General features: G+C 47.6%; 1 protein-coding gene and 1 long non-coding RNA gene across 8 annotated transcripts; one reads left to right on the forward strand and one right to left on the reverse strand.

Annotated features, from left to right (window-relative positions):
• LOC122368348 (poly(rC)-binding protein 3-like) lies at positions 1 to 25,949 on the forward strand. 7 transcript variants are annotated; one of them, XM_043342200.1, is made up of 11 exons: positions 28 to 139; positions 2,434 to 2,559; positions 7,833 to 7,889; positions 8,242 to 8,298; positions 8,921 to 9,067; positions 9,631 to 10,017; positions 10,365 to 10,394; positions 10,613 to 10,712; positions 10,962 to 11,109; positions 11,392 to 11,526; positions 12,840 to 14,330. In XM_043342200.1, the coding sequence occupies exons 2-11, from the start codon at positions 2,479 to 2,481 to the stop codon at positions 13,144 to 13,146; spliced, it is 1,449 nt and encodes a 482-aa protein (XP_043198135.1). In that variant the 5' UTR covers positions 28 to 139; positions 2,434 to 2,478; the 3' UTR covers positions 13,147 to 14,330. The 7 variants fall into 7 exon arrangements, with proteins under 7 accessions (XP_043198137.1, XP_043198140.1, XP_043198138.1 ...); XM_043342204.1 differs by lacking the exon at positions 12,840 to 14,330 and adding an exon at positions 24,714 to 25,949 and having other exon boundaries at positions 35 to 139; XM_043342201.1 differs by having other exon boundaries at positions 35 to 139; positions 10,616 to 10,712.
• On the reverse strand, positions 18,657 to 24,313 carry LOC122368349. The gene is made up of 3 exons (XR_006254228.1): positions 24,045 to 24,313; positions 21,287 to 21,420; positions 18,657 to 20,717 (listed from the first exon to the last, which is right to left on the reverse strand). It is a non-coding gene; the product is annotated as an uncharacterized LOC122368349 (long non-coding RNA).
• Positions 25,950 to 27,294: the final 1,345 nt, after the last annotated feature.

Consider the following 27,294-nt stretch of genomic DNA (forward strand, 5'->3'; position numbering starts at 1 on the left):
GAAAATATATTTTTGGGAAAAGCTTCTGCGCTTTCCGTTCGCGTGCCGCCGAAAACCGGTGAGCGTACCCTGGTGCATTGTGTTGAATTTCCGTTGGACACAATTCTTGACTGGTCTGCTGTGAATTTGTTTTAGCAAGGTGAGCTCTTTATACCAAAATATTGTTAATTAGCTGTCGGAATTTCTAAATATTGTTTCATAGCTTTCGTATGGGTTGGGTTTTGTCAGAGTCATGGTTGACCGAAATTGCAGTCCGGTAGGTGAGCCTTGCTTTGTAGATTCTTGATTTACTATTAAAAATATAAGCTATGTATTGCGATAATGCCCACTGTAAATTGGATATTGATATTTACCTGAGCAGTTGCTGAAAATTTGATGATGGGTGCATGTTTAGACAATTCTGGCGCACCGTTGGTGGCCAAGGTCGTGCTCACTGCTCAGGTTTTAAAGGAGTTGGATAGGGTCTTGACTTAAACATATAAAAGACTCATGCCTTAAGCATGGGGTTTTGAGCTGTAATAGCAGGTTTGTAGCTTAAGCTGAGACTAGCACGTTAGGAGTGTAAAGCTTTACGCTCCAATGATCGTCTTATGCAAATATTCTGGTATTTATCGTTCCTAAAAGAGTGCCATGCAGAGGAATGTGTCAGTTGTAGAAGAATGCCTAAAATGCAGCCACTTGTCGCAGAGGCTAAGCTTTGACAATCTGGATGCGTTTGCTTTTGAGCTATGCAATATGATTGGCCAAAGCATGATAAGGTTCTGCGTCACCACTATTAAACCTCTACTTAAGATTGAATATATTTCTTCCTATTGAAAAATAGTTAATAATTATTACAAATGTAAATATTAATGATTTTCTGATCATTTAAGCTTAAAAAAATCATAAAACTTTAGCAAAACAAGTTTGAAAGTGGTAGGTATATTTCCTTTAAAATAATAATTTTATTAATTGGATGAGTGAAGGGTAATTTTATTCATTTTCATGAACAATTATTTTTTTCAGATAACATGGTATTAAGTATTATCGGGCTTGAATTTGGCACACCATATTTTCCAGTTGTTTAGTCCTAGTTCCAGATTTTGCTGAGTAGTAAACTGAAAATTTAACTGCACCTGCTGTCTTTTGAAACATCAAAGTACACTTTCAACTTAGTTCCTGTTCATTTATTAGTCTCATTTACCTATTCAGTCCTGTATAGCAGATACATTGTGAGGAAAGTGAGAAATGCAAATCTTTTATTTGATTTCTGCCATCACTGTGGCCTCATTTCAAGTGTGATGAAAACCAAATTTTGAAAGCTATGGATGCCTCTGCAGGAATGTGTGCAAAGCTTTGATTTTCACATGGCATCAATATCAGAAATGTAAAGGGGTTGACTCAGACTGCCTCCCCCTCCTCCACTGGCTGACAGGTGATGTGGAGGCCCAGCGGCCACAGAGATAAGATGTTTCCTTTTCCAATAAGAATAAATTTGTTAAAATTTAGTCTGCTTCAATTGACTTTTCCTGCCTATTTAAATAACAAACTGTAGGCTTTTCAAATTTCTTTCTTTTTCAGGCCTGTTATCTTAAATGGCTCCCTAGAAATATAACAAACAAATTGCTGGTAACCATCTTTAGGGTGACCATTTAAACCATTATCCTCTTTTTGTGGATATTTATAGGGAAAGCAGTGCCTAGGTACCTAGCTAACCTGTGTAGTTGTATGATGTAGTATCATTACAAACTGCTTTTAATTAAATGTGCAGTAATGCTTTTCTATGTTGATACTAACTAGATATAATTAAAGGTGTAATAGCCCATAGGTCATTCTCTAGAAATGATAACTAATATTCCCACAGCTGTTATGATGTAAAGAAAATTGCTATGAAATTCTCATAATGATCTTATCACAGCATCCAGTTAAATGCATTTTTGTGTGTGGTTCTTTAAAATGAAGTTTAAAGTTCCTGGCCTCTAGAGCTTCAAGAAAGTCTGCATTTTATTAAACAAACCTATTTTAGCAGAATGGCCTCAATGCTCAATAGTCAGTAGAAGTGCTTTCATCAAGTAATTTTTTTTTCTCATCCTCAATTTTGAAGCTCAGATATTTGTAGGGCCCCCAAGTAATTGACCTTGGGAAATAGGTTTGAAAATTGATTGAGTGAAAAGGTGAAAATTAGTATGAACAGTAATTAACATGTGCTGAGACAGACATGAAAGCAATCAGAGTAATCACAGCACAATTTGAGAATGTGGATCTCTCATGATTGTTCAATACAAAACAATACACCCACCCCAAAGTGGTTCTTTTGAATGGTGTCAAGTTTATGGTAAATTTTAATTGTTTGTTCACTGGTGTTTTACATGCCCGGCATTTTGTGCAATGTGTGTTTGAGTTCAGTGACTGCTGACCATTGTATTGATGTTTGGCCCTCCTCCCTGCCCTCAGGCTGTGTACTGTTCTTTGGTGGGCACATACTGTGATCCAGCAACTATGTCTGTGGACGCCATGGGAATGCCGTCGGATGGTGGTCCGTCCGCCACCCTAACTGTCCGCCTGCTGATGCAGGGAAAGGTAAGTTGGCGCACACAGACGGCTTTGTCACTGGTGGACCGCAATCTATGCCTGTTTGTGGACTCCGGCTTTAATTCCTTGTTGTGGAGAAGCTTCTCTGCTGATCACTGAATGAATGGCAGGCCACTGCTTTTTGTTTGAGATGGTTTAAGGTATTACATAATATATTTTATCATTTACCATCAGTATAAGGAAGGGAGTGCCGCAACTTCTGCAATTCGTTTGCTTGCTCGTTTGCAGTCCTAAGAGGGGTATCTTTACTGGTACACTCGGGGGCAGATTGATGTTCCACCACTCCCTACCCATCGGGCTCCCATGGCTCAGCACTGGCTGCTGCCAGTGTTGCCTGCGCTCAGCACTGCTCAGCACTGCCTGCCAGTGCCAGTGCTGCCAGTGCTGCCACTGGCAGTAGCCAGTGCTGAGCCATGGGAGCCCGATGAGTAGGGAGTGGTGGAACATCAATCTGCCCCCGAGTGTACTTATGAATTGTGATGACCTTTACGGTCTGACGCCCTGAAAGCAATGCTGTTTGAAGAAATTGGGTTTTGTTTTATTATGAACATTCCCGGAGTGAGGAGTGGGGTCTTCTGTCTGAATATCCCCCTCCCCCCTTTTCAGTTCTCTTCAAACATCTCATGAATGTTTTTGGTACATCTATCAAACAATTTGAGACCCATGTCAATCGAGGTCAGGTGGTCATCAGTCACCACCAGGTCGTGTCAACTGTCAAGTGACCTAACCTAAAAAAGGGTTATTAGGAGCTGCTATTGGTGAAATGTTCTCGTGCACGGCAGACTTACACTGATTGATAGGTGACTTGGAAACTCATGGATTGATCAGAGTGACGTGATTTACAAAACATAAATCTCGGAATTTCGATGTGACCAGGGGTAAACTTTGCGACCATCAAATGTCATATATCATGTCATTCATGATCATATCGACACCTTTTTTAAACCCCACATTTGTTCTCCGGTGAATTTCAGACAAGTTGGTTAGAGACCTTCAGAAAAGGTATAATCACTCGATTTTTCTCAAGTTTGTCTGTCTTGGCAAATAAAGCAATACCAGAACAGGCCTACGAACACACATATTTGATCAGGATCGGACGACTGGACACTTTTAAAAGGAGATCTTTCGTGCCTCCCGGAAATTCACGGGAGAGCACATGTGGGGTTTAAAAAAAGGTGTCGATATGTTAGATGGAGAAAAATGCTCTGCATGTTTTTTTTTGACAAAAGTTCAAAACATTTTAGAAGCATTGTGCGAGTGGTTATATGTATTACTATTGAATATTGAACCAGAAAATTGCGCACAGGACACCACCTTAACCCGCGCCCCGCTGGGCTATTCAGCCATACGCGCCCAGGTCAAGGGTACAAAATGCAAGTTTCTACAGTATCGGCCTTGCACCGTAGTTGCCGAAGAATGGACTGAGACTGATAGCCCAAAACGTGTTCTTAGACTACCAAGACAATATTTGTTGCATACAATGTCATTCAAAGGTCAAGGTCAGGTCAGGTCACCAAAAACAAAATATAGAAAAGGGCATGTGCGACACATGTTTTATGGGTCATTTTACTCATATAATTCAATAGGCACACTCAATAAGTGATATGGACCACCTCTGTATGAATTTAAGGTCGAGGTCAGGTCAGGTGAGGTCAAATTTTGAAGTTGGTTGTTAACCCGGCAGTTGCTGGGGTATTCCGCCACCCACCGTTTGCTGGGGGGGGGGGGGGCGTTAAACGCCCCCAGCCGATAACTCGAGAACCAATAGGCGCAGCGAAACGCACGAGGCGGCAAACGAAAGAACGCGACGAGACGCTTCAGATGAGTACTTTAAAGTTGAATTTTGAGGTCACACGTCAGGTCAAGGTCAGGTCAAATACCTGAAATCGGGCTTTCAGTAGCATGGGTTTCAGGACTTCGCAATGGGCGCCTCTCGTCATAAACTCTGTCAAAACGGTGCACAATCCATCATATAAGGCCTACAAGAGTGTGAGCTCCATGCAGGGGTCAGTCAAGCATAGGTCAGGGTCAAGGTCAGGTCAACCGGGCAGGCACATATCCCCGAAAATCAAAACTGATATTCGCAGCCTGTGACACATGTTTTATAGGTAATTTGGGGCGTAGAACACGATGGTGACATTCATTTTATCCTATGTGTACGTGTTTGGCACAAAAAGTTAAATTTAAGAAATTCATGTATCATGGTCGTGAGGTAGTCACGGGAAATTGCCAAGATTCAGATCAAGATTTTGGAAAATGCGGAACGATAATCAATAATCGAAGATAGCCATTTGATTATCCATGGTATTGGCAGTCTAATGGCGTTTACGGCATGTCTATATGTCTATTCTGTGATTTTATATGATTTTTTGAACATATGCCGTTTTTGGTCGAAAACTCAGAAATCATGACGTCACTAAAACCTCGATATCTCAAAAATTTCCCGACCGATTTTTTTGAAACTTTGTCACAATAAACTTCAATCAATTCCCTACAGGTACCCAAAATTTGGCGCGCCTGCGGCGCGCCGTTTTTATGCTATGGCCCGGCGAAAAAAGTGGGGGCGTTTAACGCCCCCCCCCCCCAGCAACTCGCGGGTTAAGGCCTAAAAAGGTGTCTATCTGATGCAGTTTTTCACGGTGAATCGAATAGTGCTATTTTTGTTTCCGCACGAGGTCCAGAACTTCCAATAAAATCATTTTTCATAAAAATTTTGTGTGTCGTGACGTCATACAATTTTGAATAACTCCCACATTTTTAACTGATTCTTCTAAAAATTGGTATGTAGGTGCACATAGACCACTTCGCTGACATATATTCTGTTTTTTTTTTTCGATACACTCAACATTTTGGATTTTATAATTATTTTCCCAAAAAGTCAATTTTTTAGAAAAAAAAATTGGGCCAAAATCCAATATTTTCAAAAAACCGAGATAACCATTTGATAGACAAAGTAGAATCACGTATAACCTTTTTTGTTACGTCTTGATGCCTTAAAAAATGAAGATGTTAGCGGCGTTTGAAATTTTGCCGTTTTTGAGGCGAAAATGGCGAACAAGACGTCACTAAACCGTCAATTTCTCAAAAATTTTCCGACAGAGTTCGCTCAATTTTTCAGGGAACATGTCAAATTGATGTATGATAAGGTACTGAAAGTTTGACGTCGCTGGCGTAACGCGTTTAGAAGTTATTGGCGAAAACGGGAGGGGGGGGGGGCGGAATTCAATAAATGTCGCCTCGCTTTTTTAGCAAAAGCACCTCGGGCCTAACGGCCCTCGGAGCATTCAATCATCCCGTCCCCGGTCAGGAATAACTATTATCTAACCCTCGCCCGTCCGGACCACTGAACTCTAATATATACTGGAAGGAGCATTGGTGACTTGTTTTTGTCTATCGATTTCCGCCATGTTGTGTATACCATAAATATAAATTGCATGTACGGTAGCAGAGGTGCAGTTTAGTGAGAGGTACACTACTCAAAAGTGCTGCTGCTTCATGCTTGCAGTTTGATTGCAGTGATCAACTTTTCAAGACTTCGGTATACACAACATGGCGGAAATCGTTAGACATTCTGGCCCATATACGGCCAAGGCGAGTGCCTCCCCCTGGTCCGGACTTCTCCTCGGTTTTTCGCGAATAAATCGCGTAAAAAGTGGTCGATCGCGACGAAACTTTCAGTACCCCCGCATTAATCAATTTTACACCTACCCTGAACATTTCATGGCCCTGACCCAAAGAACCTTTGACATGTGACCTACTTTTCGATACCATGTTTGTCTGGAATCGCGATTCGGCGTATGTCGGCTCGCATTTGCCGCGCGTTTGCAGTCTTTTCGTGGTTTCAAGCGTTCAAACATGTGATATGATGTTGGGCCCATGGATTAGGGTGGGTGTCAAGGTCACCTGAAGGTCAGGTCATTGACCGTTGATGACCTCGGTTCACTTTTTCGGGTTTTACATGTTTCCAGGCCAGTTTTTGGAGCTGAATTCGAATTTAACAACCATTTGAACATTTACGAAGCAGTTTTGGTGCCTTCATAACATGTTACGAAGCTGTCAGAGGCGGTTGACACTACGAATACTCGGTAGGACCCCTACTGGTTGATCTGACCTGCCCTGAATGCATGAAAACATCATTTGTGATCAGAACTAACTTGATATTCGTGATCAGCACCCCGAAAAACCCCATAGCAGCCATTCTTTATGACGTTTTAACAGGTCCCGATTTTCCCTATTTTTGGGTCATTGGCCTGACCTGGATGGTCACCCAGCAACCTAGGACCTTTAAGGAAGGGTGCCACCTTCCGAAATTTTTGTTCTATGAATCTATTTTACTTATTTGAATTTTTAGACGTGGTTAGCGCGTCCACAATATACAAAAAACCGAAACATTGCATTTAATACATTGGCCAAAAAAAGATCGTTGTTTATATCACCACTACAACTCAAGGTCGTTTGATGTGGCAGCTAGGACGGCTGGCATATCCTGTTGTCATGGCAACATATCATCATTCTGCCATTTGCATTGATGGCGCAACTGAGACAAAAAGATGAACAAATAAAAAGGAAGAAGATAACATGATTTGAACTAAGTTGTAGGTAACCAAGTAGGTAACTGTTGGCCATATTTGCCACCATCAAATAAGTCGAGTAAAGGTTTTTCCTTTACAATGCTTAAGAGATCTATGGAACCCTTCACCCTTCATGCAACTTACTAGAAAAACTTCCCAATTAAAATTTTAAAACTTAAGTGTATACCATAAAGAAAAAATATACCCTTTCAAAATGATAAAACATGCTTCAAAAGTATAACTTTTATACATACCTTTGCTGATTTCATGTTTTATAAAATACCCTTAACACGACGAGGAAATAGTGCTGAAGATTTTTGCCTGCCCGAATGCTGGCAGCAAAACTCGCAAATGATAACTTCACGTGCGGATTCAATGCTGACCGTCTCGAGCATAGGTAAGTGAAGCCGGTTTTTAGGTTCATGTGAGGCTAATCTTGTAAAAACTGCGTTGTGTCCAAAAGGTGGCACCCTTCCTTTAAAATTGGGTATCACCGGCTTCCTCTCGTCACGGGCAACACGCTCGTTTTTTTCCCGTGAAGCTCCAGCTCGATCAGGGGCTAAACGGCAAGGGGGGGTCTAACGGACCCCCCCCCCCCCATACGTTCGCGGATGGCAAAACACCGATATGGGCGAGGGTTAACCACCAGGCGTTTTGTTGTGATGTTGATGAATATCCCCCTTCTTCCAGGAGGTTGGCAGCATCATTGGCAAGAAAGGCGAAATTGTGAAGAAGTTCAGGGAAGAGGTATGTCGTTGCTATTATTAAATGTTATTGGTGCATGTAAAATCAGTGAACATTAGTGGAATTAATTGATATTACATTGTACGGATGTATGCAATTCAAATGGTGTTTTATTTGTTTTGAAGCCTATTCAGAAGCTCCTCAATTATTTTATGCTGGGTGTGGGACAACTGTTTTCACAACCATCCGTTCCTGACCGATACAGTACTGTAGTCATTGTATTCATTTCCATTTTTCATCGAGTTTTGGTTTTTTATAGTGTTTCTGAAAATTGATAAAATCTCAAGCTTTTGAACCTGTGAACATGACTTTTCCACAATTCTAACATCTGTCTATTTGTTTTGCATTGATCCAGAGATCCCTGGTCTCATATCCATCCTTCTACCTTACTCCTGCGTCTGTCTTCTGGTCGGTGAGTCATGTAATGAAGGTGCTGCTGCTTGTGCAGCTAATGTGTGCTAGTGCAGCTTTAACATTCTAAGGTTATCTCGCCTTTTCTAACTAGTTATCCAGCGAAACGCCTCTGATTTCGATATTCCTGTTACCGTTTCTACCATTGGCCACCTGCAGTCTATTTTCTGCTCCATTCCATGACAGTGTGATCATCTCTGGTTTGGCTCCAATATGTTAACATACAGCCAGGGCTCTGCGCTCGTCCATCGGCTGCTGCTTTTGTCGTGCTCGCCTCGCCAGTGCCCCCCCCCCCCCTGACTCTGTCGCTCTGTCGGCGTGCCCCTGACCCCCAACAAACAAACAAACTCTGTCGCTCACTTGTCTGTCCGCACAGGCAAGTGAGACCGCACAGACCTTTTGTCTCCGCTAAATTATTGTCGACTGTACACCTCAACCATCTGATCACCAGGCTCCTTGCTGACCCTCAAACCCTTTTGGCTCTTGACTCGATGACAACCCGCTGACGCTCTGGCCCTGTTGACATTCCGGACCATTCTGACCACGCTTACTGTCTGACACATCTGATCCTGCTGATATCTGATCTAGCCGACTCTGACCGCGTGTCTGGTGCGTCTGCGCAGAGTGGCGCCAAGATCAACATCTCTGACGGCTCGTGTCCAGAGCGGATAGTGACCGTCATGGGCACCTCGGAGGCCATCTTCAAGGGCTTCCAGCTCATCACCCAGAAACTGGAGGAGGTGGTCGAACGTAACCAGAACGAATACGGCGTGAGTGTCCGAGTAGTTAGAGCTGGGCTCTGTTGTAGCCTGTAGGAGTCTGCTGTAATGATCATAGGGGTGTTCACGGGCACCGCACACTGCTGCGTGCGGTGTGTGCGGTGCGTCCAGCAGGCGTGGGGGTAGGGGATGGGTAGGCGGTTCTGACGTCACGGCTGCGTGCGGTGGACGGTCCGCTGTGGCCAGTCCCGACCGGCCACAGCGATCGCTGTGTGCGGTGACGGAAGGCTGACGTAGGGACGAAGTGGGCGGAGCTTCGAGGCTGTGTGCGGTCCGACCGCACACAGGGCCCGTGAACAGCCCTCATGATTTGATGACCTTTGTAGGTCATTGTTTTGTATGTTTTTGTGGGTGTATTATTCTTGTGTATGCTTTCTGTATTTGTACGTTGCTACGAACTGTGAGCTTTTACGTCGCTACGCACCGTGAGCTTTTCATAGCCATTTGATAGTAACTGAATGCTAAGGTAAACTGTTGGTCTGTAGGCGCCTCGGGCTGTTGCATCAGCTACTCTGCTGACAATGCGTCGTCTGATCGACACTACTCTCCGACAGGGTGGCGGCTCGGGCGGCAAGACGACCATCACGGTGCGGATGATCGTGCCGGCTTCCCAGTGCGGCTCGCTCATCGGCAAGGGCGGCTCCAAGATCAAGGAGATCCGAGAGGCGACCAGTGCCAGCATCCAGGTGGCCAGCGAGATGCTGCCCAACTCCACGGAGCGGGCCGTCACGCTATCGGGCACCGGGGACTCTGTTACCCAGTGTGTCTACCGCATCTGCTGCGTGATGCTCGAGTCGCCGCCCAAGGGCGCCACCATCCCGTACCGGCCCAAGCCGTCCATGGGCGGCGGCGGACCGGGCATGTTCGGCGGCAACCCGCCGTTCGGTAACCAGATGGGCGGCGGAGGGTACGGCGGCAGCGGCGGCTACGGCGGCCACGACGTGAGTAACGCGAAAGGAATTTTGGGATGCCGGGAAGCGCGGATGGATTGAGTGTCTGGCTAGTGGCCTCACTGGTATTTTTGGCTGAAGGTGGGGTGGTGGGGCGGAAGTGATAGATTATCTGGGTGTCATGGTTATTAGACAGACTCATCATAGAATATCTCACATATATTGGCGTGCTTTCTGTTTATATAATTAAAATATGACATGGCATCAGCTCCTCAAATTACAGTTGCATTCGTCAAGGTTCCATGAGAAGGGAGGGCTAGTCATTTTGACGATGAGGGCCGTGCAGTCCCGTCTGTGCAGTAGATCAATGCTGACTGGTGTGTTTGGCCGTTTTTCAGTCCTACGAGCCGGCACCCAGCCGATTCCAGGTATGTCCAGGACGGGAGACACTGTGGCGTGGCCATCAGTCACTGGGTGAAGTGTCAAATAAAATGTTATATTATTGCTGTCTTTTCTGCCAGTTACTTCTCTTCCACTCATTTATCGTGTTTTAGTTGTTTGCTCTGATGCGACAGCAGCTTATGTATCACGAGACCTAATGTTTTTATCGAGACGTTGAGGGCCTGACCGAGACCCCGTCTTCCAGCAGCCCAAGAGCAACAACCCTCTGGCCGGTTTACTGAGTAACCTGGGCGGCGGCGGAGGCATGGGCGGACCGCAGAACTCACTGCAGGCCAGCACATCTGGTGAGTGGCGACGGCTAAGAACCAATGCCTTGTTAGGCCGGGTGTACGGTGGCTGGAGATGTTTGTTTTGCTGTTGGAACAGCTGGACGTCTGGTGTTGGGGGCGCTACTTGTTTGGTGTTGTGAAATTTTTGCAGTAGAACTGTCATTCCGTGTTAGCTACATTGTTCATGTATTGTATCGTGGGCTCGCCAGTCTGCTGTCGCCTCAGCTCTGGTCTGACTCTGCTCTGTTCCTCTCTGACCCACAGCGGTGACGGCTCTCGCCGCGTTGGCCGGCTCCCAGCTGCGCGCGCCCCAGGGCAGCGGGCCCGGCACACAGACTCATGAGATCACCGTGCCCAACGAGCTGATCGGCTGCATCATCGGCAAGGGCGGCACCAAGATCGCCGAGATCAGGTAAGATGGAAACCGCGGGCGCAGATTTGCCTTGAGGGTCGCCGGGTTAGGACGCGGCGATATGCAAGTGTTAAGACATTCGAAGTCACCCAAATTTTTAGGAGGCGGACTATTTTATTTAATGGTCACACGGGCTGGTTTGGGGGCAGAGGCTGTGCTTTATTGATTGCTCGATCTGCATAGACGCCTTTGCCTGAGAGGAGGGATACCAAGGTCTCTCGAGACAGACACGATACCTATCTGCCGCCGGCGTCTGCTGTAACGCCCCCTTTCGTCCGGCAGGCAACTGACTGGCGCGATGATCACTATCTCAAAGTTTGACGATTCCACTGACGACGCCACGCACCAGGAGCGTATCATCACCATCAAGGGCACCAGCGACCAGGTGGCGTTGGCGCAGTACCTCATCAACACCAGGTGAGGGCCGGACGTGTGTGTGCGTCCTGTTGGCAGAGTCCGACACCAGCGCTGGAGGCGCCGGCGGGCTGCGGCCGGGCTGGAACGTCGCCCGGGCGGAGCCCAGACTCGGCGAGCTGCATGAATTAAACACTATACACATGGAAAACATAGAAAACACCTTGGACAAACGGAGGGTAGAACACGCGGTCTTATAGTGGTATTGGGTTAGGTGAAATTAACGCCATACGCAAATCAGTATTACAAATTAAACTTTTCCTTGCCGAGTTCGGCTAAATCATCACTTCTCAACTATCATGTCTTTCCTCGCACTAATCATGATTCTGGGCGATCCTGTTCTTTGTTCTGACCGCTCCGATAATGGCTGGTCCTCGTGGTGTAGCGAATGTCTGACCTGAGCCCTGCGTGGTTGTTCCCGCAGGTCCTGATTCCTGACGATTGACCCTGCTGCTAACAATGACCTGTACCTGAATTACGCAGCTCCGTTCCTGAAGCCAGCTGCACTGCAGGCCTGTACCTGAATTCTGCAGCTTTGTCTGATCTGTACCTGAATTCCGCAGCTCACATGACCTGTACCTTATAGCGCAGGTCCTGATCCCAGCCGGAGCAGGATTGTGAACTCGTTTTAGCTGACGTGTTCCCGAGTTCCCGATTATTTACTAGAAATCAGCTCCCTTTCTAGTGTCCTGTGTCGGACGGGATCTGTAATTCCCGGCAGCAGCTGTCCTGACCTCTTCGCAGCCGAACGTTTCTTGACATACCCGTGCGACCGGTCGGAGCACCTTGGAACTCCCGCTGGTCAGGTCCCGACTAGTTACTGACCGGATAGGTCCCGTTAACCCGTGTACCAGTGTCCCCGCGTCCCCTCCACTGACTTCTGCACTGCCCTGTTGCCCTGATCATGTGTAACTGCTTTCCTGATCTATTCTTACTGCTCAAGCACATGATTTCCGGTTTCCCGCTGTTTTTACTTTCCTGTTGTGCTCTATATCATTTCCTCGAAATTTCGGCACTCAGCTCTTCAAATTATCAAATAAATTATTTAACTGATGCTATATCTTATCTCGGCTTCCTCATTTCTCCTTTCTGGCACTCCTGTGACATTCATTTTATTTGGTTGTCTATTCAGTTGCGTTTTCTTCTACGAACTCCCATCTAAATGTCGTCCCCCACAACTGACAGCATGCGTCCGTTCTGTCGGTGTTTTCTGTTTGTTTATATTCGGTAGTTAGCGTTCCCGTCTGTCCCGCGCGGCCCGGCCCCGTCCCACCCATCCCGATCACGCACCGGCCGTCTTCTCTCTATCCCTGCAGCGTGGAGATGCACAAAGCCAACCTGGAGGGCGCACAGGGTGGCGACGAGGAGGGCGGTGCGCTCAACCCCTCCGCCATCCCGCTGGCCAACCTCCTCAAGAACCCCGCCGCCCTGAACGCCCTCTCCGCCCTGACCAACATCAACCTGAGCTCGCTCGGCGGGCTCCAGGAGCTGCTCGGCGGAAACGGCTCCGTCCAGACCACCGGCGTCAACAAGAAGCCCTACAACCCGCGCGGCATGCGCGCGCCGCCTGGCGGCTCGTCGCCACCGCGCGACCAGAAGCGTAACAAGTTCCAGCCGTACTAGACGGCGTCCCATCACATCCTGCGCTACCGGGTCCCGTCCCCGCGCGTGCCGGCCGCACGCGCGCGTGCGTGCCTCCCGTGTCTGCTAGATGTGTACTGTAGAGCGCCGGGTAAACGGCGGCGCCGGGTCGCGCGTCGCCCGCGGGGTGGGTCCTCATCCCGGCTCTTAGCGGTACATCCTGCGCGCGCGCGCGCGCCTGTGTGTTTCCATTCAGCATCTGTGAGGATTGTGTGACGGTGTCGTCCGCGCGGCTGTCGAGGCCGGCGAGGCGCTACCCAGTGCTATTGTTTTGATTTCACTTAGTATCGCGAATCGACTGGCATTTACATCGGTCTTGCGACGAAGTTTTGTAGTGCTTGGCTATTTCTTTGACGACTATCGCTTTCTCATGCGCGTTTATGGGCGTTTTCAGCGTAGAATCATGTCCAGAATGTTACCGTTTGAGGTGGTGTCTCAGCACAGGCCCACCTTCGGCAACTTCGAAGAACATTTTCTGGTAAAACCGCGCTTTCGTAGTTCAGTCGCTTACCTGCTGTGGCAGCGCCGCCGTTCCGTAATCCAGACGACACTGGGCCGCTGGGGGGCGCGTGGGTTGGTAATGGCAGTGGCGAGCTGCTGGGGCGAGCAGTCCCAGGCTATCATTAGGCGAACCGCAGTCGGACGCGCACGGACGCGATGTGTCATATTTTTGTAACGGCGTGCGTCCGTTTTGTGTTGGCTGTCCTGTCTCCTGCCCGCGTCCATTCTCTCTCTCTCACAATAAACCACCCAGACCTGACGTCCGGTCGTGTCGGTGCACCAGCGGGCGGGTGGGAGGCCGCTCTCCGCCGTCCAGTTCCGAGTCCCGGCGCTCTCCGGTGACCCGAGCCCGTCCGTCCGGCCGGCTCACCGCCACGTCCGACCCCCGTCCGGACCGTCCTGCGCCGCACCAGGTGAGTGTCCGACTCCGCTCCGGCCCCGCGCCGCCCGACGCACCGCACCCATTCCGCGCTCAGTCATCGGCGCCACGCCTGTGGACGCTACTTTGCTCTCATCTGAACCCCATTCCCCCCTCATTTGCCAGCCGTAGTGCACATTTTTGTATTTGAATTTGTAGACTGTGCTCGTGAGAGTGTACAAAATCGCTGTGATGAGTGTGTCAGGATGTTTGCTCGTAGCAGTGGAGAATACACTCATTTCGGTAACGGTCATCTCGGCACCGAGCGAAAGGTTTGAGGTATAGGGCCAGTTCCGGATTTGCAGGGGTAAGTAAGTTGTTCGTTAGGTAGATGAACATGTTTGCTCAAATCTTTTTGGCATTTAGGGGTTACAAATTTTTTTATCACTTTATCTAGGACACGGGAATCGTGTGCAGCAGCTAGGTAGAAATTCCCTGTAGTCGATCGTAGTCCCTTCAAATTTCGGACGTTTGAGGTCAGGTTGAATGATGGGACAGTCTCGTGTTAATGCATTTTCACTGGATGGAGAGATGTTACGTTGTGAGACTATTGTGGGTTAGGGTGTACCGGTACAATGCAGGTGCAGGTAATAGGGGAAGTTGGGGGAACGCCGAATACTTTTTTTCTGACGCCCGTAGCACGCAAGGTAGACAACATAAGCTATTCTTGTTGGCGTCATTCGAGAGGCCAGTCTTTTGCCTTTCAAACATACCAGGCGCATTTGATGAATTCGCATACCGTTAAGCGCACAAACTAAAAATATCAAAGAAGTGACTTTTTCGGCGTTGCCCCGGACTGCGGGGAAAGCCGAAAATGGGACAAATGATCTACGGGGAATGCCGACATTGATGTTTTGCCACTTTATCTCAAACTTTATCCAGAATTTATCAAAGCTGACACGCGTTTTAAGAGCTTGAGGACGCTTGGTGCACACTGGAAGTTATAATTTTGTGATATAATAAGAAAATGCCAGGTAAATAATTCCTTATAGGTAACAGGCCGTTGTGTCGGTTGAAAGTGTAATTTGTGTGACTAAAAATTCGCGTTGCTATTCTACAGCAGTAAAGTCCACGTAGCGTGCTTTAACGTGCGTAATTGCACGTTTTCGGCATTACCCCAGCCAGCCATACTTTCATTTGCAGGCCAATAACTTTTCAACGTGCCGTATAAATTTCAAATAGGCAGCACACTTATGCAAAGACATGCTGAAGATTACTTGACCGAATTGGCCAGACAAACGGTAGCATAATGAGTAAGAAATGCAGCTTCAAAGGCGCATGTAGTACACGGAACGCGTACCTTTAAAACGCTCTTGGCGCCCTCACAGCCGAAGTATTCCTAATGACGACTCGTAACAAACATGCGATAATTGTAGTCACTTAAGCTTCAGAGCATCACTGACAGGTGGCATTCATGTCTTACGGTTTTCGAAATATCTCGAATTTCGGCTTTGTCCCAACTCCGGCATTGCCCCAACTTCCCCTAATTGACGCACATATTTGGTCTCTGAAATAATTACGTGCACCTACATGTTCACTGGGATCACTTCAAGTACGGATAGTACACTACCTACCTAGTGCTATATGATTATTTTTAGATCATCGCTGAAGGACTTTTTTAGGTTTAGGTTTACGGATTTTTTATGCTTTGTGGCACGTGCATCCTCACACGCTTTGCGAACATATGCACTGATTCGCCTGTTTCCTGTCCGTTTTATCCCAGCCCGTTTTAGTGTAAGATGTTGAACGTTCCATAGTTTGTTTGTTTTGTTTTTTGTATCGCCCGCTATTTTTCGAACACGTTGGCGTGTCTTCAGGACAAGTGTGACTGACCTTAGGCCAGGTCGGGTCGTTGGTCACTCCAAGTGACCTCGATCTAAAAAGAAGGCAAAGGTCCCTCCCCCGCCGTTCCCATACATACACCTAGCCTAAACGTCCCGATCGGAACGATTACATTGAAACTTAGTTCGTTTGGCTAGGTTGGCATGATGGAGGCAACGAGTTTCTGAATTTCAATATCGGCTATTGGACATACAGCGTAAAACAAATGTGTTTAACACTCATCGTTTGAAAGCCGCATTAGCTGTGTCGTGCCTCAACCGTACTTCAGCCACAGTAAGCCAGAGCAGCTACGAGGCAGCCGAACCCATGGCAGGGAGCCGGACTTAACCCTATTAGTGGCAGGGGGGGTTGTTTTTATCCACCCCTCAGGTTTTTCGGGAATATCTCCGAAACCGCTGAAGCTACGATGCTGAAATTTTCTGACTTTTCCTAAAACTAAATTAGGCACATTCCCTGAAAATTTCAAGTTCATAACTTTACCAGGGGCGGCTCCAGAGCACTGGGAATTGGGGGTCCTATTCGTGAAGCGAGTCATTTGGGCGAAGATCACGATGCTGCACCAGTTTTACGAACAGTGAATGAAAGGTATCATGTGATAACATATACAAAGTTATTGTGCATCCCCTTTTGACACGTTTTTGCTATAATAGGCGGATCCAGGCGTCCAAAAAGGGGGGTTATTTTTTACCTCCCAACATAGGTGCCCTGACACCGCCTATGCATGACCAATACAATTTTAGTCGTTCTCTCATAAGAAAATTGTAACATAACAAGACCATTGCCACCCTTTTTAGAAACAGTACCAACAAAAACCTTATTTACTATACTTTTTGTGTACCCCCAATCTCAATGATCTGTATCCGCCTATGATTTTTGAAAATGCATATTTTTAGGATCCATGTGAATTCCTGGTTCATTCTCTATCGATCGGCAAAAGTTGCGTTAAGATTGGTTCAGAAACCTGGCCGTGATAAACAGTCTAAAATGTATCTGCAATTTGCCCGTTTTTACCCCCCTCTACCCCCCTATTGACATTTTTTAATTTTATTTTTTTTTTAGAAATGTAGATCTCGTTGAGCCAAATCGAATGCCGTTTGAATTTTGAAAATCGGCCGGTTAGATCTCGAGATATCAAGGGGGGGTCGTAAACAGCCCCCCCTGCCACTAATATGGGGTAGCCAGGAGCCTGCCACTAATAGGGTTAAGCCGGATTTGACGGTCGAAAGCCATTTAACTCCGGAGCGTTACGGCAAAGACAGGGTAACCGGAAGAGAGCCTTATCGACCCAAACCCCCTGTTTCGACGGCGTTCCGTTTACACCGATGTCGGAGTTGGGGCAAAACGGACTTGAGCCTAACCAAATTGCTTGCCTAACCAAATTGCTTGCTGGGACACTGCTAGGAGAGGATTAGGTGATAGGTATATTACCCCTCCCGGCGCTAGCTAAAACAAATGCGCCTGTTATCCAGTCAGCCTTCGCTCTATTGTCACCCAACAAGTTCAGGGTCGTTCCGGAGCTCTTACCTTCTCGCTGCTGCTGCTGCAACATTGCATTTTGCAGGTGCGCAATAGCAGGAGCAGTGCGTTTTGACAGGCGGATGACGGACAATCAGGAGGTTCTATTCAATGTCAAAGGCGCGTGGATGCAGACGACGGGGCTTTTCAGCGTGACCGGGCCGCGGCGTGGCGACATACGAACTGCTAGCTTCAGCGACCACCTGAACGGGAGAGCTTAGGGGCACACCGGTGTGTGGGCACGGTGCGTTTATGTTCCATGTCTACTCATCTCTCACTTATCAGAACGTTACGGTGTAACTTAGATAACGTCATTACACAGCTAAATGCGATCCCAGCTGTCATGATTTGTGCAAATCAGATAACTAGTGAGCACAACAACTGGAACAATGGGGTGCGTTGCACATCTGACGGTGTTTTGAGTCGGTTATCGGGGTATCGCGGAGTCCGATGAATAGCGTTGAGCCACTGGAGTAGACGTCACTCATACCCCGACCTCGACAAAATGAACTGTTGGCACGGCACCGCTTCAGCCTTCAGTACCTATCAGTAACTGAAGGAAATCCATTTGTTGCTGAGACCAGAGTAACTTGTAACCGACCAAACGTTAGGCGTTTGCTCTTCAGGCTGACTGTAAAAATAGCATTATATCGACGTCATGCCAAACGCGATAGCGATTAGCGATGCCTAAGTGGAATGCCAAAGTGGCATACCTTATGGTTACAACATGCACACATCCTATATAAAGACACGTCCTTGTTAGGACGGAGATAAAGCAGATCTATCGCTACAACCAGAGACAGACGGCGGCAGGAAGGTAAGTAAATTGCTAAGAAAAAAAAAACTTTAATTAACCCTCGCCGGCATGACTGACCACTCCGCAATCCATGGTTGCACGAATGGTGTGACCTAATGCTACTTTGTCAGAAAATTGAAATGAATGTTGACGGTGCCCTAATGACCTTGGCCTGACTCTAAAAGAGTGGATCATGTATTTAACTAAAATATATTCGTGCGTTAGTGTCGAAACTGATTTTTTCTATATTTATATACACACGAGGAATGGATGCGAAGCTTTAACCTACCAACTATCATCCATATTTGTTCTAAGGTCTTTGCAACATGTACGCAAAACCTGAGTACCTAGTTGCAGTGCATCTATTTCCTGTGCCGGTGAGGGTTAATATTCATTATTAGGTCGACCCGAAAATCCATTCATAGATATAAAGACTAGATAGGGCACCCCCATGTCGGGAGCGACTCGCGAATACGTAGCAGCGGCCGCCATGTTGGTGAGGGCGAGAATCTGCGGCGCTGTGCGAACACTATGGGAGGAGGGGGGTGTTTGGGACAGATTTTGTGGTATTTTTCGACCGAAAAGTGTTTATCTTTTTTACCTATGGCATTCGTTGGAATGAGTAGATTGTGAAACAGGGGCAGAAACATGTGTATTTTTTGTAATGTAATTACATCAGCCCTAGACATATAGCCCTGAAGACGCTGATAAAGGATATGCGGCACCGAAGGTAGATGCAATTGGCATGCTAATTTAAGATTAAATTCGTTTCCCATTATGGCTACCATACTTTATATCTATGTATGCAGTATGCAATGGACAATGATCGACAATAAGTGCAATTTTAGCTCTCACCCGTTCGTAGTTTGTCAGCGTCTTACGAGTAGGGGAAGCCAGGGTGAACGGAGTGAACTCCAGCCGTTCGCCCCTCGACGGAGCAAGAACGGAAAAAATAGGTATGCTGTCCGCGATGTGAGTAAACCAGTGATACCAAATTTCAGGGTACTAGGTCAACAGGTGAACTCGGAGGTCAGGTCAAACACTGGAAATCGAACCAGTAAAGTCACTGGAGTTTGAGATCTTTCGCTATAAAATCGACCAAAACGCGTGAACTGTCGGCGAAATGGGTTACATCATTCCCAATCAACCTCATCTCGAAATCTAGCGAACCGGGTCACATAAGGTCATACAAGGTCAGCGACCTTAGATGACCTCGGATGGCCTTGACACATGGCGGGTCATGTGAAGTGTATTTATGGGCTCCGATCTCGAATCCCGTGTCAATCTTACTTTAAAAAATGATTTGCGGGCACAAATCCGCAAACATAATTAAGGATTACGAATAAAATGAGCAACATGCTCCGAAAACTGCCCATATGAAGCGCAGCCTTGACCTCGAGGCAAATGCACGTTATCTAGACATCAACACTAAAAAAACGCATGTAAAATGCATAAACATGCACTAGAAGGCAAGGAAATTCACCCGGATGCGGCAAATCGCAAAATCCGCTTATTTTAGCCGAACATGACCTGACCCGAGCTCCGATGACCCATTCCTCACTTTGAATCAATCCGCGCCCCCTACAGGCACCGACATCGCCCTTGCAGACAGCACCGACGATAGTCGCACAGGCACGTGGCGAGCTAGTGTAACTGTAGCCGCGCCTTCAGCCACGAACACCAGTTTGTGCCGGATCAGCCAGCCACGGAGCAGAGACGGCCGGCAACGAATCGGCAATTAACAGTGCTACATATCGACACGGTCACAAGAGGCGAGGCGTTAACCCAGCGCCCACTGCATTGGTCGCCAGTGGACCCACTCAGTCACTAAGCAATCATCGACAAAATACGTCTTTTATCGGCCAGACATTGATCTGTTCATTAATATGAAGTGTCCATCCAAATCCACGCTATCCGCCACACAGCAGCTATCGACGGTAGATACCCACTCCAGCGGCAGCTGGCCGCGACTCACTGACACTGGCTAGAGACAGCTGACCGCTGAAATCACCAACACTTCGGCAGGGTATGAGCGGGTCTCAGTCAGATCCCAGGCATGTAACCCGTCCCCACCTTAGCTCATCTGGCAGAGATGATGAAGAGGTGGTAAAGCTGTGTCATGTCGTCCGGCTGGATGTCGCTCACCAGGGCCTCCTGACAGGTGCTACAGCTGACAGAGTCGAGCGCCTTCTTCACCACGAACCCTGCGATGTAGGTGGCGATGTTGCCCACCAGACGACAGCCCAGGCTGGAAGTCGTGCTCCGTGATGATGTGGAGTGCCGTGGCACCGTTGTCTGAGGTGGTGGAGGCCGAGGTAGTAAGGCTGGCTCCCCGTCCGCTGGTCGTGTGACCGACTGCCAGGATGCTGGTCGGGTCGAGGGCTGCCACTTTCCCTGTGCTGCCGGGCCGGACGCCGCAGCGGTGGAGCAGGTGCCGGAATATCCCGCAGAACTGTGCGGCACTGGGGTTGTTCCAGCCACCTGGAAGGTTCGATTAGTATCAATAAAATATGGCTAATAGTGTTTAGTGTTAACATACGCCAGGCACAAGTGTTGTATTTGTTGTTAAAACATTGTTGACACACACGCACACGCACACACACACGCACACACACACACACATGTTGGCAATGGTAAAGCAGTCTCCGGGCATTTGGTAATAATTTTTTGCACTTATTCTGGTTTTAGTGACTGATAGGCCTTTACCCACGCATGACTGGAGGGTGGGGCTCTACAGAGCCCCTCTCCTGTTTTCTGCAATAAAATATTTACATTTATATATTGAAAAAATAAAATATATATTTATTGCAATATTTCTAAACCACTAGACGTGTCAATACGAAACTTGCAGTACCTTCGGCTGCATCAATCTGAAACATTTTATAGAAATAAAAATTGTGTAGCTACCATAGGTCGGCCGGAAATGACGTCAGAGTGATCAGTGAAGTCATATTCTGCCAATTTTGATGCAATAAATTGAACTACAGCAATCGCTCTCGGTGACAGATAACCTGTAACAATATAAAAAATCAAGAGTCTGTAGCTTTTACTTGCCAATGCAGGGTGATCTCTTGACTCTTGAGCCTCATCCCTGGTTTGTCAGCAATCAAATCCTGCACATCTATTTGGCATCTTGAGAGACTGAGAGGCAAATTTCAATTTCAAAAGATACTAGTCTTTAAAGCTGAAACATATTAACAGTTAGTCAGATCAAAACAAGGCCTGTAGCATACAAGTGTAGGATACTGGATTTGCACACAGTACACACTACAAAATACACATAGCAAACAGTGAGATTACAGTCATGGAAAAGCATCAGGTTTTTAAAATAATAGTTTACACAGACTTAAATACAAGAATTTAAATGAGCTTCAAATAAAATGAGAAGTGGAGTGAAGTACCTAACAAATAAGGGTATCCATAAATCTGGTGCCACCGTCGGCACATATAAGGTTGGTAGGTTGTAGCTGGGTAGGTTGTAGGTATGGAGGTTGTATGTAGGTTGAGGTTTGTAGGTTGTAGGTTAGTTAGGTTAGTAGGTAAGGTTTGGTCAAGTAAGATTATGATTTTTATCTTCCTTGGACTTCATATTTACTTGTTAGCACTTAGCATTGATGGTAACGCCAGATTTACTAATACCCTATTTACTGATACTGATAACAGGTGAGCCAAAAGAGCATGAAGTGTAGTTTAAGCTTTACAATGTGAAAACTAATTAGGTAATGACAATCTGAGTTTAGGTGCTCCAACTAACGCACATTTTTACGTCACCCCTGTGCTGTTCATTATTGGGATCAAATGTGCTACACAGTTCACTGGTGCAGATATCACGACGTCTGGCATTTTCACTATCTATCAGCCAGGCGCGGATCCAGGGGGGGGCGACGGGGGCGGCCGCCCCCCCCCCCGACATCCGAAAAAGGCGCCCATAGCCCGCGGCAGAGAGGGCGCCCCGAGCAAAACAGAGGCGACACAGCAAAGGTTGAGCAGAAATAGGGCGCCTCCAGCAGAAGTTGGGCTCACCAAGCAGGAGAGCGACGCCCAATTGCCCATTCCCAGCAGATCAGAGTCGCCCCAGAAGCAGATGGGCGCCCCCAGCAGAAGAGGGGCGTCTTATTACAAGAATAAAAAGATGCCTTCTGTTCAAGAGGGGCACTCCTGGCAGGAGAGGTGTCCCCCTGAAGAGGAGCGACGCCCCAGCAAAAGTAGAGAGGCGCCCCCATTCCAAGAAGAAGAGGGGCGCCCTAACCGCAGATAAGCGCCCCAACAAAGAAAAAGAGAAGCCCTATAATAAAAAATGGGTTCCACTGGCAGAAAAGGGGCGCCCCCGGCAGCGGAGGGGGCCCAGCAGGAGCAAGGAGCCTCCAGCAGGAGACGGGCGCCCCAGCGAGGGGGGCGCCCCAGCAGAAGAGAGGAGCCCCCTGCAGGAGAGGGGCGCCCTCAGCAGAAGAGGGGCGCCCCAGCAGAAGAGAGGCGCCACAGCAAAAGTTGATCAGAGATGGGGAGCCTTCAGCAGAGGTTGGGCTCGCCAAGCAGGATAGGGGCGCCCCATTGACAATATCCGGCAGAAGACAGACGCCCCAGCAGCAGATGGGCGCCCCCGGTAGAAGAGGGGCGCCTCATTACAAGAAGAAAAGGAGTATATTCTGCACAAGAGGGGCGCCCCTGAGGCAGCGGAAGGGCAACCCCAGGAGAGGGGCTGTGCCCCAGTAAAAGGAGAGTGGTGCCCCGCTCCGAGCAGAAGAGGGGCGCCCAAGCAAAAAGAGGAGCCCCATAAGAAGAAAAGGGATGCCTCTGGCAGGAGAGAGACGTCCCCCGCAGTGGAAGGGCGCCCCCAGAAGAGGCGTCTCTAGCAAAAGATAAGTGCCCCTGCAGGAGAGGGGCACCCCAGCAAAAGTTGGGCAGAAATGGGGCGCCCCCAGCAGAATTAGGGGTCGCCGAACAGGAAAGGGCCGCCCCATTCACAGTAGAAAAAGCGACTCCCCAGCAGCAAAGGCGTGCCCTAACAGAAAAGGTGCACTCCCAGTAGAAGCGGGACGCATCAGGAAGAAGAGGGGCACTTCTAGCAAAAAAATGGGCGTCCCAGATAAGTGGGCCGCCTACAGCAAATTGGTCGTTCTTAGAAGAAATGAGGCGACTTCAGCAAAGTGAGCCTCCCTATGACGGATTGGGCGATCCAAGCAGAGGTTGGGCGCAAATATCTTCAAAACGGCGGCGCTGCGCGCAGCCGTCTTAAAGATATTTGCGAAAAACCTAGGGGGACGTGACAACGCACGGCGTGGGTTTTAAACTCTCGATTTTGACGACGGTTTGGCGCCCCCGGATTGCCAGGTCGCCCCTATTTCAACTTGCCGCCCCCCCTCCCGAAAATTCCTGGATCCGCCCCTGCTATCAGCTCTGGTTGAGGGTGAGCGTGGTATGCCACTGCACTCTGAACCCAGAGCGGATAAGAGCCCCCGAGGCATCTGGCATAGTGCATGGATTTTTCGTTTGGCACTGAACTACTATTTAATACTAACTGATGACATTAAGTAAAGTACTAATTTAAAACCTATAATCATAAAACCTTCTTACTTCATAAATATTGTCCATTGAAGGCAACAGTAGAAAGTGAGCAGGCAAAGCAAGTGTAGGTAATGAGTCTGCTTTCCGCTGCCAATGTTCTGGTACCTATCTAGGTAAGCTTTCTTTGTGAAAAATCATATGACTGATGCTCTATCCATGCAAGAATAATTAAAGGATTGTGGTGTGCACAAAAAAACATGGGAACTGAATTAAATCTAAAACAGGCATGCCAAGCAAATCTACCTTTGGTGCCGCCTATTCTTCATCAGCGTCAACAGTGCAACATGTCTAAGGCTAACGTAGCCAAATTACAATAGATAAGCATATTTCAGCACTTGTTCCACAATCTACACATTCCAAAGAATGCCGTGAGCAAAAAATATTAGCATTTTTCGGCCGAAAAATACCACAAAATCAGTCTCAAATACCCCCCTCCTCCCGTAGTGTTTACACAGCGCCGCAGATTCCGCGCCCTCACAAACATGGCGGCCAGTCGCACGCACTAAAACACTGCCAATGTCCCATCTAGTCTTTTATATCTATGAATCCATTTATCAGCACATAGGTATAAAGATTCGGCCTCCTTGTTCCTGTTCAAAAGATATTCATTAGTCATATAAAGTATAAATTATAATTGAAATTCATGCTCTTCGGTGTCTGCATGTTCATCAACTTTAAGTCTTTTGAAAAGCGTTATAGTCATATAATGTAATTGCCTTGCATCTGACCTACTGAGCTTACACATTGCTACAGCCGTCCTCCCGAACTGCGCCTTGCATGGTCAGTTCCAATCATTCAGGAGCTAATGACGCCCAGCTATGAACCTGCGGAGGCCTTCGACTGGCTGGGCGGACTGCAGTGTTGTGCAACTGTCCTGGTGACCTGACCTGACCCGGCGCGGTGCTGTTGCAGGGGCTGCCGGCCGCCGCGGCCGCCGGGTGTGGCCGGCCCTCCCCGGCTGGTGATGTAGCCCGGGGCGCCGTCTGACCCTGCCGGACCGGCGCCCCACGGCCAGGGGCGCCGCCTGACCCCGCCGGACCGGCGCCCCACGGCCGGTGTCATTGCGCGGCGGGTGAGGTCCGGCGGCAGGAGTCGGGGCACTTGATGGTCGGTGTCACGACGTCCAGCCTGTCGGTCGGTAACCCCCGCAGATGCGGCCGTGTCGGAATGAAACTGTGTACCTGTTTTGATAATTTTTATTGGAGCTGGTGTTTCTCTTAGGGTACATCTGTGTACATTTGTCCGTACTTCGTCTGTGTACATTTGGAGACGGTGGATATTTTTGTGCACTGAGCTGATATGATGTGATAGGAAATTGACAAAGCGCATGGCCTGCGTTGCTACACGATGGCTGTGATATTGCTAGCTAGTCAGAATTCAGAAAAGTCTATTTTTGCAGCCCCTGATAAGGACATGCGTTTATGCTGTGATGTTTGTACAAAATCTTTGTTTTGGTATACAACAACGCTCTGGGGAAATGTTGGCATGTCCATGGCGCGAATGATAGCGACCTAAACGGCAGACTTTGATTGCGATTTGGGGACATTAAAACGCCCCTACATTACCGCTCGATCAATGCTAACACGACTGCAGCTGGATAATATGTCATGATTTATTTCGACACGGTCCTCGTGCTAGCCGCGATACCGCATTTGTTGCGTAAGCGTGCGCGGACTTCACTGTAAAAGCTGGTGGTAGGATCGATGTCGAAATAGGACTGTAATCAGACGTAGCCCCCGGCGATTAGTGGGTCGATAGTTACGGTCACTGGTCATGAGCAGTGAGAAGCTGCGTGCTGTGAACCTGAGATCGCGTATGAGTAATCCTGTGATATCTGTATCGATAAAATGTTTATTTTGGTATAGATAACGTTAAAGTTAGAGCTGATAGGGTTGTTGTAAGGTGGACGGAAGTACTGTTTTAAGGGAGTTATCGGTCAAATATCATTTAATTGATCGTCCGATCGAATTAATAGAGTTGCAAAGGTATTTTGCTTGTCTTATCTAGGAAGTGCCCCAATGGCCGTTACTGTGATAATTTCTTGCCGCTCACGCATTATGAGTGAGTGACGTTGTTACACAGCATTTTTATTGTTACCTATATATTTTGTTTTGCTTTTCTCATTTCCATTGGCTAATGGCTATAGACCCAACACTGCTTTTGCTTCGCGCATGACTAACTGATAACAAAAAGCGGATTTTCCCTAAAAGCAGTTTGTTTGTTTGGTGGCTTTATGTTATGTCAGCGAATGCATTGTTGTTATATTTACCTACCTTGGATTGGTTGCAGCATAGTGTGTGTTTGTGTCATAACACTGCACTCCAGCCCGGAGATGTTCTTCCAATTCCATGATTCATCGGTCGAAATATCTCGCCTGTATTTGTGACGTGATTGAAATAAATGCCAAGAACTGCAAAAGCGCGTGTACGGGACGGATTACGGAATAATTAATTTTCCTTTCAATCAAAGGAAGGCGAGGAAATGACACATGACCCTCGTCAGCTAAGTGTCGCGTGTAACCACCCGACCTGCCACGCCTGGGCGCCCATCGACCAGACAGCTGACACCCGCAAAGGTTAAATGGGAGCACTTTATGTGTGAACGGTCATATAGGCACGGGGGTCAGACCGAGCCGGGGCCGGTGACTTTATGGTCGCGCTTCCAGGAAGCGGCAGTTCCATAGAAATGATTACTTTATCAGATGTACAGCAGACAGCAAGGTAGAGAGTTTTGCGCTGAGTGCACCTTGCGGAACGATTATTATAGGGGAAGGTGGGGTAAGACGGCCCAGCGGGGCAAGACGGACCACCAGCCCTCCCGGCTGAACCGCTGCTAGTATCTACTGCTTTATGCACTCACTATGTTTGTTTTCCTTCGTAACAATGGCCACCTTGAGCTCATGCTGCTAGGATGCATAGCTTTTGAGTTATTGAGAAAAATGTTGTTTTTCGTCAAACCGATCTAATATAAGAGGTCTACGGGTGATTCAATTACGGCGCCTTTCTGGCATGATTAGTTTCTATTTTGCACTTAACTGTGTAGAACAAAGTTATAAACTTAGTTATAGGTAGTCACACTTAAGGAAAGGCAAGGTTTTGCAATGTTGGGCTATTTGACATATACGTCATGATAATGACAGAATTTAGATTTGGGGCAAGACGGACCACTGTGTTCCATCTTGCCCTGTGGTGGTCCATTGTACCCTGCATATGGAAAGTTCTTTCCCAAAACATTGACACAAGCTTACGTAAGCAAATTTTTCAGGAAGGAGTCTTTGTTGCATGTGAATTGTGAGCCATGCATGCAAGTGTTCAGTTAGCATGCATTCATGCCAAACGACAATCAACACACATGTTCTCAGCTTTTAGCTGCACTTCCATCACACATGAGTAAAGAATAAAGGCTCATTTTGTTATTTTACCATTCTGGTTACTTTTTCTTACAAGAGTACAGAGCAGAAGTGTAACACACATGAACGGATAGCAGGCACTGC

Source organism: Amphibalanus amphitrite, unplaced genomic scaffold, assembly GCF_019059575.1.
Source record: "Amphibalanus amphitrite isolate SeventyFive unplaced genomic scaffold, NRLGWU_Aamphi_draft 000941F_arrow, whole genome shotgun sequence".
NCBI classification, from domain to species: Eukaryota; Metazoa; Arthropoda; class Thecostraca; order Balanomorpha; family Balanidae; genus Amphibalanus; species Amphibalanus amphitrite.